The 12,986-nt window shown below is 42.4% G+C and overlaps 2 protein-coding genes across 2 annotated transcripts in view; one reads left to right on the top strand and one right to left on the bottom strand.

Annotated features, from left to right (window-relative positions):
• The window catches only part of CENPP (centromere protein P), a 685,914-nt gene that overhangs the window by 522,359 nt on the left and 150,569 nt on the right, over window positions 1–12,986 (bottom strand). The window lies entirely within an intron of this gene.
• OGN (osteoglycin) overlaps window positions 3,565–12,986 on the top strand; it is a 75,310-nt gene continuing 65,888 nt past the window's right edge. Inside the window, exons 1-2 of the mRNA XM_029599390.1 lie at window positions 3,565–3,666; window positions 4,395–4,641. Of these exons, the coding sequence (XP_029455250.1) occupies window positions 4,468–4,641 (174 nt within the window). The 5' untranslated portion in view covers window positions 3,565–3,666; window positions 4,395–4,467. The remainder of the gene's footprint in view (window positions 3,667–4,394; window positions 4,642–12,986) is intronic.

Genomic DNA, 12,986 nt, shown 5'->3' with positions numbered 1-12,986 from the left:
CAAACATTGATCCTGCAAGAGGGGGCGACACTTCAACTGCTTTCTCATCAAATTGCATTGGCGATGGATGCTTCCACAAAGGGATGGGAAGCCCACAGAAGCCCCTTCCAAACTCAATAGTCATTAATAGAAAGATAATTTCAGATCAGTCTTCTAAAATTGCAAGCAATCAAATATGCTTTGACAACTCTCACATAATCTCTTACAGGGAAAGAGTTTGTCATTCAAACTGACAATCAAGTAGCAATATTCTTCGTGAACAAACAAGGTGGCATGGGGTCATGGACCCTCTACCAGGAGGTGATAAAAATATAGGAATGGGCACATAAACATCAAACTGTCCTGCAAGTAACCTACCTCCCAGGAATTTCCTACACATTAACAGATTGCCTCAGCAGAGTATTTCACCCACACAAGTGATTCCTGCAACAATCAGCTGCCAACATACTATTTAATCCAGGGGTTCTAAAAAGGTGTGCCGGGACACACTAGTGTGTCACGAGGTCCTAGGAGGTGTGTCGCAGAACCAGCAGAAAACTGCTCTTTCCTCATCAGTCTGGGCTGGAATTGGCCGACTTCTCCTTTATTGGGTATAACAGGAAGCTGTTCTTGTTTCCTTCTCTTCCTGGCTCAGTGGGAGGTTGCTCCCTCCTCCTTCACCCAGATCAGAGCGAGATATCACAAACTCTTGTTCATATGGGCCTGGCAGGACACCAACTATATCTTCCCCTGCCTGACCTGGCAGTGAGGCTGTTGATGCTCTCTTTACCCCCACTGCTGACGTCCACTACCTTCTCATCTTCTTCCTCTCCTAAATGCTTCTTGCCCTCATCTGCTGCTGGTAAAGAGGGAGGAAGATTCTGGATTGGACTGAAGGCTTTTCTGCTGGCTGGGAGCCAGGATAAGGGGAAATGTGCTGAGCAGGAAGGCAAGGGAAGATAGGAAGGAAGGGGTGAGAGAAAGGAGGTTGGGGTTCCTGAGTGGGGAGAGGTGGAGACAGGAGGAGACAGGAGGGGATGGGGGCTGCTGGGCAGGGAGGAGAGATGGACGTGGAGGTAGAGATGGAGGTGTGAGGTCTGCTGGGTTAGGGAAGAGGGGAGGCCAGGGGATGCTGAGCAAGAAGGGGTGGGAAAGAGGTGGTCAGATGACTGCTGGGTAGGGAAGAGCAGGGACATGAACATTGCAAAAAGTTCTCGAGGACCAATCCTGCCAAATTCTTATTGCTCTAGCATGGTCAAGACAAGTTTGGTTTGTGGACCTAGTACAGCTGTCCACTAACCATCCGATTCATCTTGGGGCAGATCCAGCCTTACTAACTCAAGAGGAATGATGTCTATATCATCAGAATCTTCCCTCCCTCAACCTGATAGCATGAATGTTGAACATTCTCTGATTGTGCACTTCTCCTTACCCAAAGAAGATGAGGATATATTGGTGTCTGCCCAGAGGCCATCTACTAGAAGAGCTTACGGATTTCAAATCGAAAAGGTTCTCATCTTGGTGTCTACAGACTTCCTTGGACCCATTCGCATGAGAACCAAAAGACCTATTTAAGTACTTACTTTCTCTGACTTCCTCAAGTATCAGTACTCCATCAGTGAGAGTTCATCTTAGTAACATGGCGGCCTTCCATTTTCAAATTGAGTAAGCCAATCTCAACTCATCCATTGGTATCCAAGTTCATGAAAGGTTTATGGCATACTAAGGAGTAGATTTTAAAAAAAAAGAACGCACACATCCATGTGTGAGCGCTACCCGGCACGCGCATATGGACATGCAATTTTATAACATGCATGCACCGGTGCACACATGCTATAAAATTGCAGGCGGCGCATGCAAGGGGAGGTAGACATAGGCCATAATCGTGCGGCAACGCATCGCCCAGCTTCCCCAGTTCCCTCCGAGTCCATTCCAATTAAGGAGCGGACTGGAAGGGAACTTCCCTACCCCCTACCCTAACCTCCCTTTCCTACCCGCCCCCTATCCTAGGTTCCCCCCATTTTTGTTACCTTTTTGCTCCTGCAAAGGAACTGTAGCAAGTTGCGCGCACCGGCACCCTGCAAATGGCTGCTGTACCGGACGTCTCTAGCCCCCGCTGCCCCCCCCCCCCCCCGGACCACCCCTCTGCCAAGTCCTGGCTCTTGTTTGAGTCACAGCGCACAACCGGGCCCCTTTTAAAATATGCACGGCATGCGCAAAGCCCAGCCACGTACGTAACCCCTGTGTTTTACACACTCAGGCCCTTAAAAATCCAGCTGTAAACCTCTAGTTGTCAAACCTCCTGTTCCATGGCAACTGAACATAGTGCTGGCACAAATGAAACCTCCGTTTGAGCCACTGGAGTTGGCTTCTCTCAAATTTCTCACATGGAAAGTACTATTCCTAGTCACAATCACTTCAGCCAGAAGAATCAGTGAACTTCAGGCCTAAGTTCATTATTCTCATTAAATGCAATTTTTTCACAACACAATGCTACTTCGCACGCACCCAAAGATTTTACCAAATGTGATATCCGCTTTTCATATTAATCAAGTAATCATCTTACCTATTTTGTTTCCAAGACCACAAGCACATGAAGGTGAAAAAGCCCTTTACTCATACACCGAGTAAGGACTGAAGATTTATTCTAATTTGTGTTATGGACTGCATGAAGAATGGACTTGTACACAGAACTATATTCTACTATAAAATCACTTATCAGTAAAGTTTTGTTGGAACCTTATCAGAGTCCAGAATGGTTATTGCTGTCTGTAGTTGAGATTGTGAAAGGACAATGCCTATGAAATTATTCTCTCCCGCCCTCTCCCCTCAACCCACAGAAGCCTGGAGAGCCTAAACCCAATGGATTATATGGGAAGTGAAACAGCTGGAGCCCCAAGATTTACTGTATGCCTTTGAATTCCTAGAGAGGATCCCAGTCCAGGGCTTACATATGGATAAAGATGCCCTTTGACTTTGGACCAATTAGCACAGAGGAACTGGAGCCTATGCACTAAGAATGTACTAAGCTTAGCACAGGTTTGTCCCACATTAATGCACTTTTCATAGCCAAAATGCACTATGCATATCATTATATTAGTATAGTGTAGTAAACCTTTTTTTTTTTTTTTTTTTAACATGCTAAGAAATGTGTGCAAAATTTTTAAAACACATTTCTTAACAAAATCGTATTACTCAAGCACCATAGAACTGTTATTTACATATGTAATGGCTCTACAATTTTTACTCTTAAAGAATAAGGCAGTTGCTTCAGCTCCTAGCAGACACATTCATGTAAATGAAAAACACATGACTTTATAAACAAGACCTTACTCCACATGGTAATACTTGGTTCATTAAAACCATTTACTGATTACATATACTAAGTTAAATGCAAATAACTTTATATCTTAAAAGGCAGTAGCTAAACTCAAATGGTTGACTTATTAGCATTATTATCCTGCATACAATTCTCTGTTCTGAGATACTGTCTTTTACCCTGAGGAAAAATACTGGAACAGCCCTCCTTTCATCCCACAAAAACTGCTTTTAAGACTATCTCTTAAGGTAGTACTTATTTCAACATCTTGGAAATTATCCATAGCTTTCCTCTGCCACATGGGATTAACATATTAATAAGAATTCCATCAAGAACTAGGAGAGAAGAGCTCCATACCTGCTACAATGGTAGGCTTTATTTATTTTGCTTTGTTTTTGCCATAGGGTATATTTTAAAAGTGAAAGCAAATTGTCAAAAAGAAACTATTTACTTGAAACTGAGATCATTTATTTGCTCCAGTTTGTAACATTCTGAAATGTTTAATCTTAAACCACTAATGAACTCTGAAATCACAATGTGCAAAAGTTAGTCTGAAATGCACTCCAGCTATTCAATCACATGACACTGTGAAGCAAAAGACCACTGCTTATAAGTGCTTATGAATTTATGATTAAAGCATAACAGATCACTTAGCTATTGAAAGCTAATACCAGTTAAATACTACATAAGATATTCTTGAACATGATTAAATCTCCTTAGTTGCTACAGTTCTAACCATACTTTGCATGGCTGGGAAACACAGACTATCCCATTGTATAAAATCCTCTGGCACTGCAACAAAAAATGAAAATGAGCAACATATGGAGTTAAAACTTCAATAATGAAAATGCTAACATTAAAATTGGGTAAAAAAAAATATTGTTAGACAATGCTCTTTAAATCCTGTTTGTTTACATACATATGTGCAGAAAGGATTTACATCCTGACTGTTGTGAGCTAAATAAAATACCACTACATATAACAAAAGGGTTAATGGTTGTTCCATGGTCCCCCTGCCTTAGAAACCTCTGCCAACTAGTCCTCCAGGCTTTCAATATTGTTTTGACAGATTGCCTTTTTTATATTCTGACTCCAGGAAATTATTCACCCAAAGTGAACACTCCACCAGTTTTCCTCCAACTTACCAGCCACATATTCTGTTTGCTAAAATGAAGATTTTGCAACCTGCACTTTTATTATTTATGCTTCCACCTTTGATGAAGTCAGCACCACCTATTCAACAAGAACCAATCAACATTTATGACTATGAGACAGACATTTTCGAAGGACAACTGTTCAAACAACATTTTGAAGATAATCCACAGGGAGCAAAAATAAATAAGGTACTTAACTTTGTATTATATGTAACAAGCCAAGCTTCATAAAACTTATTTGTTATTGCATGTATGCCCACATTCTGAGGAAAACAGGGATTTTAAGGAAAAAGAAAACTATGCACAATAATGTTTTATTTTATTTATTATATATATATATATATATATATATATATATATATATACACATACATACACACACACACATACACACACACACACATATATATATATATATATATACATACATACATACAGCTTTTAGAGTAGCTTAGAGGGGATTGCACATTTTAATTAAGTTGCTATTGTACTAATTTTAGATTATAAATATTTGGAGTTCTAAAAACAAAAGGTATCTTTAAATCGGGTAAAAGAAAACCAACAAAGCAGTTAGGCAGAGATGAAATATTTATAAGGCTTATAAATATTTAAACATACAAGCTTCTAGAGCTACTAAGGTTCCTTCCTCTTCACTTACTGTTCCCCCCTCCCTTCAACAATTCTCCCACTCTCTCCTCATCCCTAAATAAAACAGACTTGGACAAAGGGTGAAGAAAGAAGCAATAGAGATATGATGAAACTTTTAATAAACTGTTTGATGGAATCAAACAATTATTACCATGAAAAGTACTTCAACACTTCTCCAACACAGTAGGTTCTATATTAAAATAAATGAATTAAAAAATATTTACTTCACAGCTTTGGGTCAAAACATTTCTTTAATTTACTACAATACCCTTTTATGACAAGGCACAAATTATTTCCTCAAAAGAGAATGCCAAATAAAAATATATTGCCAGAAGTTCATACCTACATATTTTACAAAGTGAAAAAAACTAGCAAACTAAACAGACTACTGATGTTAGCAGGGTTTCTACTGTTTGGAAGCTTGCCACAACCCAACATATAAACGTCCTTAGTGGGCGATGTAATATGCTGTGCCCTGAAATTCAGTGCACACTTTCTTCACATACGGGCAAAAAAAATGTTTAACTCCTGTTACAGTAAGCTAATAGTATGCTAATACATTGGTAATTTAAAAAAGCATGCCAACCCAAAAATGTGTATAAAAAATGTTTGCAAGCCAATTTTCAAAGGAGTTACGCATGTAATTGTAACATACTATCGCAGCAATTTTCAAAAGCCATTTACGCACATTAAGTGCCTTCATCGCAGGTAAATCCTATTAACAATTCAACAGCAAATATTGTAGCAATTTTCAAAAGCTTGCTTACATGGCTAAAGTGCATTTACATATGTAAACCCCAGTTTTAAGCTTTTGAAAATCAGGCCCTATATGTGCATAAAAACATGGTTTATTCACATAATCCATATTTTCTGTGTAGAAAACAACTTTTGTGTTTATAAAATATTTTGGGTGTACATAAATCATATTTATGTGAGGAAAATGATTTCTATAGAAATTATGCTTTCAGCTCGTAAATTCCAAGTAACTTGAGTTAGGAGCACAATTTTTATGCTCCTACTCATGTTTTATGCATGCAGCTTTTTAGGAGCACAACTTTTATGCACATAAACTATGTTCTACACACAATGCACACAAACCCTTGCACAGAAAACATGATTTGTGCACATAAACCATATTTTATGTGCATAAAATATAATTTAACTGCACCAAAATGTTTTGAGTGCACAAAACATCTTGTATGCACATAAATCATTTTATACATGAAAAACATTTGTGCACAAACCATGTTTTTGCATGTAAATCCAGAGAGCAGGATCCCCACATGAGCAACTCAAAGTTCAGCCCCATAGATTAACACTGAACCCAAGAACTTTAATCTATTTCTTATCAGGAGTTAAATTTGTAGAGTTAAACACGGATTAAGCCTGTGCACCTTTATGCATTGGGATAACTATTAATGTCTTTTTAGCATCAGATTTCCATGTGAGGGTGCTAACCAATATGCACAATTTTATGGACATATTTTGTGTGTGCAAAACTCCTTGCTGTCTTGAGAACAAAATAAGTATATAAAACATGTGCATTCTGCAAGGTTAGGCGGGTCTTGTATCCGTCTGGCCAATGTAATATGGTGCCAGGCCTTTCCCTGGCAAGCCGGGGTTTTACAAGCGAGGGAAGCTGCGGGCGCCTGTATCCAGGCTCGTGCTGCAGGAGTAGGAAAGGGGGGAGGGGGCGTGAGGAGGTTTATTTTCAAACCTCAGGATTACTAGGGAACCTATTGGTTCCCCTGTAGCCGGGGCAGTCGTGAGTGGGAGGAGTTGTGGGCGGATTCTGTGATCCGGCAGGCATTTGCTGCTTACCTGCCGTGCGCCTGGACGTCGATACCCGCCCGCCCAGCCCTAAGTTTTGGTTGCTGTTACGGTTTGGGGGTTTGGCTTTGTTGCAGCTGGGGGGTGAGCGGGTAGCCCGAGCCGATTGGGAGAAGTATGCAATTGTTAAAGGTGTCTGGCTTGACAGGTGTCAGGTCAATGGTTCCTAACTGAACAACTGGGTGCAGTTGTTGTTGGTGCGACTCCTTGCTTGGGCAGTGGCGGGGGTCGACGTGGTCGGTCCCTTGCTCGGTGGCGGCGGGAGTTGTGGGGGGCATGTTCGTGATGTGACTGCATACAGGCTGGGATAGCCTCTGATTGCCCGTCTTGCTGGTCCGTGGCTGATGGGCGGGGGGGGTGGGTAATTGATTGTTACAGTGAGCTGGCTCGGGCTCCGGGATGTTTGTTAATAAAAGCTGCGGCCTGTTGATCCCAACTTGTGTTGTGTGTAATTATTGGTTGTAAAGGGACGGGCGTGGGCAGAAGCGTCAGTCCTGGCTACCCCTATTATGCTAAGCGCACATTATTATATTGGGCCCTGACTGTGGATATTAAAATATTTCAGAAACATGCTTGTATACCATATCTACAGTTGACAGGACATTTCTGCATGCCACTAAAAGGCAGGGGCATCACTAGTCCTGGCCATGTAAGGCTTTTGTCACAATTCTATTGGCCAGTGCCCCAAATCTGTTTACTGCTCCACGGCCTCCCCTTCAGGCAGCCTGAAGAGAACATGAAGGAAGGGGCTGGAAAAGGGAGGAAAGCAATTTTCTTCTTCATTGCAGTGCATGCTCCAAACTCACCCCTCCTCCTCTGGTGGGGACACTGGAGTAGACACTGTAGGCAGAAGGGAGAGACAATAAGAGAGGAGCTGTTCTGCTGTGTCTCATTCCCTCCAACCCTGTCCTCTTGTTTCAACAAGGGAGAGAGAGGATTAGACCAGACACTACCACAGCCTTTGATCCCAGGATTCCAAATTCATCTGAGGGCAAAGGGAGAGGAAGAAGGATCTAGAGCACAACCAGGGTGGTGTATAAGTGAATAGTGCTGAAGGACAAGAGGCAAATATTTAAAGTGGACGAGGTCAGAACTGCCAGGTTACCCAGTTCCAGAAGGGAGATTTTGACAAACCTATCCTGATGCATTTTGGTACCTGCAGTACTGATTTCAATGAACAGGATCAGGGACTACACCACCATATATTGGGATGTAAGATCAAAACTGGGCAAAGTCTGCCTCCTGGAACAGGGTAACTGGAACATAAGAACATAAGAAAATGCCATACTGAGTCAGACCAAGGGTCCATCAAGCCCAGCATCCTGTTTCCAACAGTGGCCAGTCCAGGCCATAAGAACCTGGCAAGTACCCAAAAACTAAGTCTATTCCATGTAACCATTGCTAATGGCAGTGGCTATTCTCTAAGTGAACTTAATAGCAGGTAATGGACTTCTCCTCCAAGAACTTATCCAATCCTTTTTTAAACACAGCTATACTAACTGCACTAACCACATTCTCTGGCAACAAATTCCAGAGTTTAATTGTGCGTTGAGTAAAAAAGAACTTTCTCTGATTAGTTTTAAATGTGCCCCATGCCCCATGGAGATGAAAAGAAGGTGAATGCATATGTTGTGATAAGGAGGGTGATAAGGTAAGTAAGGAATGTTGCTGTTTAGGTAATATTTTAGATACTATTAGGTTTTACTTAGTTTGTGTGTTTTTTTTATACATAGATTTGATTTGCGAAATGTAAGAAAATGTGATTAAGAAATAAATTGAAATTAAATTGAAATTGAGAAGGGGAGCTCTATGCAGTTTCCTCTCCATCTTCCTGAAATCAGTAATGCAAATGGACTGTCTGAGGTGATGAAAGCGCGGCAGGTTATGGAAGTCCATTAGAATCATGTGGGAAGAGGAGGAAATGTGTGTAGGGAAAGTACAGGGCACAATATACCTGGGGAGAGGGTAAAAAATTAGTAGTGGGATGTGAATGAGAGAAAGAGGGATAGGGTCTTATGAGAGAAAACCAGACATAGTGATAGGGGTAAAAAGAGCCAGAGATGGTGTTGATATGGAGGTGGCTCAGAGGTGGTGTGAGAGAGCCTGGAACCAGAGGTAGCAACTGCGAGAAGGAAGGATCTGAAAGAAAGAAAGCGGACTGATGGGGAGTTGGTATATGAGAGCCATAAAAGGTTATAGAGAGGCATGTATGACAAGATACTCAGGATAAGAGTGAATCAGAGAGATGGAGATGGGGAAACAAATGAGAGGAAATAATTGAGGGGTGAGGGAGTCAGAGCAGGAATGATGGGGTGAGGGAGAAAAATTGAATGAGAGAATGAGAGAGGAAGTGTGATGGGGATGGGGAAACAAATGAGAGGAAATAATTGAGGGGTGAGGGAGTCAGAGCAGGAATGATGGGGTGAGGGAGAAAAATTGAATGAGAGAGGAAGTGTGTAAAATGAAATGAGACTAAGAAAGTCAGTGTGGGTTGAGAGAGTCAGACCAGGAATGATGGGTGAGGACAATAAACTGGAGGGGATGGGAGAATGTGAGAGATAATGAGTGAAATGAAATGTTTCAGAGACCATAAGAAAGTCAGTGTGGGAATCATAGTTGGGAGGGGGGGGGGAAGCTGGTAGAGAGGAAGGGAGTCTGATAGCAGAAACTGATAGGAAAGCAAAATTGCTTACCTTGTAATAGGTGTTATCCCAGGACAGCAGGATGTAGTCCTCACATGTGGGTGACATCATTGATGGAGCCCTGGTACGGAAAACTTTCTGTCAAAGTTTCTAGAAACTTTTGATTGGCCCTGTGAGGCCACTGAGCATGCCCAGCATGCCATGATATTCTCTGCCACAGGGGTCTCTCGTCAGTCTCGTATGTAGCAATAAGCTTTAGCAAAAATAAAACTTATCGGACCCAACTCCGTAGGGTGGCGGGTGGGTTTCGTGAGGACTACATCCTGCTGTCCTGGGATGCTAGTCCTCACATGTGGGTGATTAGCAAGCTATAGGCTGAGTCATTTTGTAGTGAAGCAACATTGTAGTATTGTTGGTAAAAATGAGGTAGCCAAAAATCACAGCAGGTTGGATGTAGGAGTTGGGATTAAACTGGAAACAAGTTCTTTAAGACAGGTTGTCCCATATGCTGAATCTTGTCATCCTTGTTTGTCCAAACAGTAATGAGCTGCTAAGGTGTAAAGAGAACTCCATGTTGCTGCTTTACATATGTCAAGAATTGACACTGAACGATAGTGTGCTACTGAAGCTGACATTGCTCTTACTGAATGTGCCTTTACTCGTCCTTTGAGAGGAAGGCCTGCTTTTTCATAGCAAAACTGTATGCAATCTGCTAGCCAATTGGATAGAGTATGTTTACCCACTGCTTTACCCGGTTTGTTTTGATCATAAGATACAATGAGTTGAGTGGATTTCCTGTGGACTGCAGTGCAGTCTAAGTAAAAAGCTAGCTCACGCTTACAGTCCAAGGTATGTCCAAGGTTTGTAAGGCTCGTTCTCCTTGGTGTGAATGAGGCCTTGGAAAGAATGTGGGTAAAACTATGGATTGGTTCAAGTGGAATTCCGTAACTACCTTGGGAAGGAATTTTGGACGTGTACGGAGAACCACTCTTTCATGAGGGAATTTTGTATAGGGTGAGTATGTGACAAGTGCTTGTAACTCACTAACCCTTCTAGCCGATGTAATGGCTATGAGGAAGATAGTCTTCCATGTGAGAAATTTAACATCACAGGAATTCATGGGTTCGAAAGGAGAAGGCATGAGTCTTGTTAAGACCAGATTCAGGTCCCATTTCTGTGACTGGTGGCCGAATTGGTGGTTTAAGTTGAGTTAAACCTCTCATAAACCTGCTGACAAGAGGTTGTATGGATATTGGTACATCTCCCATCCTGTTATGGTAAGCTGAGATTGCACTTAAATGGACTCTTACAGATGAAGTTTGGAGACCAGAGTTTGAAAGATGGCATAAGTAGTTTAGTAGAGAAGTTGTGGGGCAGGTGAAAGGATCTATACTCTTTTCCATTTCGAAGAATAATTCTTCCGAGTTCAAGGTTTACGTGAAGCTATAAGCACTTGAGATACCTTGGTTGAAAGATTGAGTGGTTGTAAAATCAAGCTTTCAACATCCGCGCTGTCAGGTATAGGGATTGAAGGTTGGGAGGGCGCAACCAACCCTGATCATGAGTTATGAGAGTGGGAGCTACACCCAGGAGAATGAGATCCCTGATCGAGAGGTCTAGAAGTGTGGGAAACCATACTTGTCGAGGCCAATACGGGGCTATGAGTATCATGGACCCCTGTCCTGTAGTAAGTTCACTAGAGGTTTGGTTATGAGCGGTATCGGAGGATACGCGTATAGAAGGCCTGAGTTCCAAGGGCGAGCAAAGGCGTCCTTGGCTGGCTGGTTTTTCTGTTTGTGTAGAGAACAGAATCTGTCCACTTTGTGATTCAGGTGTGACGCAAAGAGGTCTATAGTTGGTTGTCCCCAACGTTGAAATATCCTGGTCGCTATTGAGGGATCCAGGGACCACTCGTGTGGTTGGACTGGCGACTGAGTCGGTCTGCCACTACGTTGTGAATGCCTGCTAGATAAGTGGCCCGAAGAAACATGGAGTGTGTCAGGGCCCAGTCCCAAATCTGTGCAGCTTCTTGACAAAAGAGGTATGAGCCCGTACCTCCCTGTTTGTTGATGTGCCACATGGCTACTGTGTTGTCCTTTTGGATCAGAACAGTCTTGTGTGAAAATCAGTCCTCGAACGCTTGCAGCGCATAACGTATGGCTCAAAGTTCCAGGAAATTGATTTGAAATGTTGCTTCGAGTTTTGTCCAAGTACCCTGTGTTTGGAGATTATGTGAGCTCCCCAACCCAAGGTGGATGCATCTGTAGTTAAAGTTATCTGTGGGACTGGTTGTTGAAAGGGTAGGCCCTTGCGCAAATTGGTCATGTTCGCCCACCAAAGTAGAGAGGAAAGTAGCTGGTGAGTTACTTGAATTGGAGAATACAGTGGTTGAATGGCTTGGATCCATTGTGATCTTAATGTCCATCGAGTTACCCTCATTTCTAGTCTTGCCATAGGAGTAACATGCACTGTGGAGGCCATGTGCCCTAGTAAGGTTGGAAACTGATGAGCTGTTGCTTGTTTCTTTGAATGTAGTGAGTTTGCCAATAGGGAAAGTGTCTGTGCCCGATCCTCGGGTAGAAAGGCCTTTGAGAGGATGGTGTTCAGTTCTGCTCCGATGAATTGAAGCAAGTGAGACGAAATGAGATGGGACTTTTGATAATTGATGAGAAAACCCATGGAGTGAAGTAGAGTAATTGTTCGACTGAGAGAAGCCAGAGCTCCTTGTTGAGATTGACTTCTGATGAGCCAGTCTTCTAGATATGGGAAAACATGGACACTTTCCTTGTGTAAATGTGCTGCTATTACTGCTAGACATTTGGTGAATACTCTGGGAGCAGAGGCAAGACCGAACGGTAGTACTCTGTATTGGAAATGTTGATGACCTACCATGAAGCGCAGATACTTGCAATGAGGAGGGAATATTGGAATGTGAGCGTAAGCGTCTTGAAGATCCAGAGAACAAAGCCAATTTCCTGTTTGAAGAAGTGGAAGCATGGTGCCTAGAGAAACCATCCTGAACTTTTCTTTCTTCAGAAATTTGTTGAGATTTCTGAGGTCCAGGATGGGACGTAGGCCTCCAGTTTTCTTTGGAATGAGGAAATAACAGGAATAGAATCCTATGCCCTGCTGAGTCCAGGGCACTCGCTCTACTGCTCTGGCTCTCAGAAGGGTGAATAATTCTACTTGTAATTGGGTTTTGTGATTTTTGGTTAGAGACATAGGTCTCGGAGGAGAATCTGTTGGAATTGAGAGGAAATTGAGTTGGTAACCTCGAGATATTATTGCGAGAACCCATTGGTCTGTTGTTATTTGAATCCAATGGTTGTAAAAGGAGGATAATCGACCTCCTACCGGAAGCTCTGGATGAGGATTGGAGAGATGACTTCGGTCTCTGGGGAAGGCCTCAAAAGC

This window comes from Rhinatrema bivittatum, chromosome 4 (genome assembly GCF_901001135.1).
Source record: "Rhinatrema bivittatum chromosome 4, aRhiBiv1.1, whole genome shotgun sequence".
Lineage (NCBI taxonomy): Eukaryota > Metazoa > Chordata > Amphibia > Gymnophiona > Rhinatrematidae > Rhinatrema > Rhinatrema bivittatum.
The sequence above is the reverse complement of the archived record's forward strand: the minus strand, read 5'-3'. Positions and strand labels throughout refer to the sequence as shown.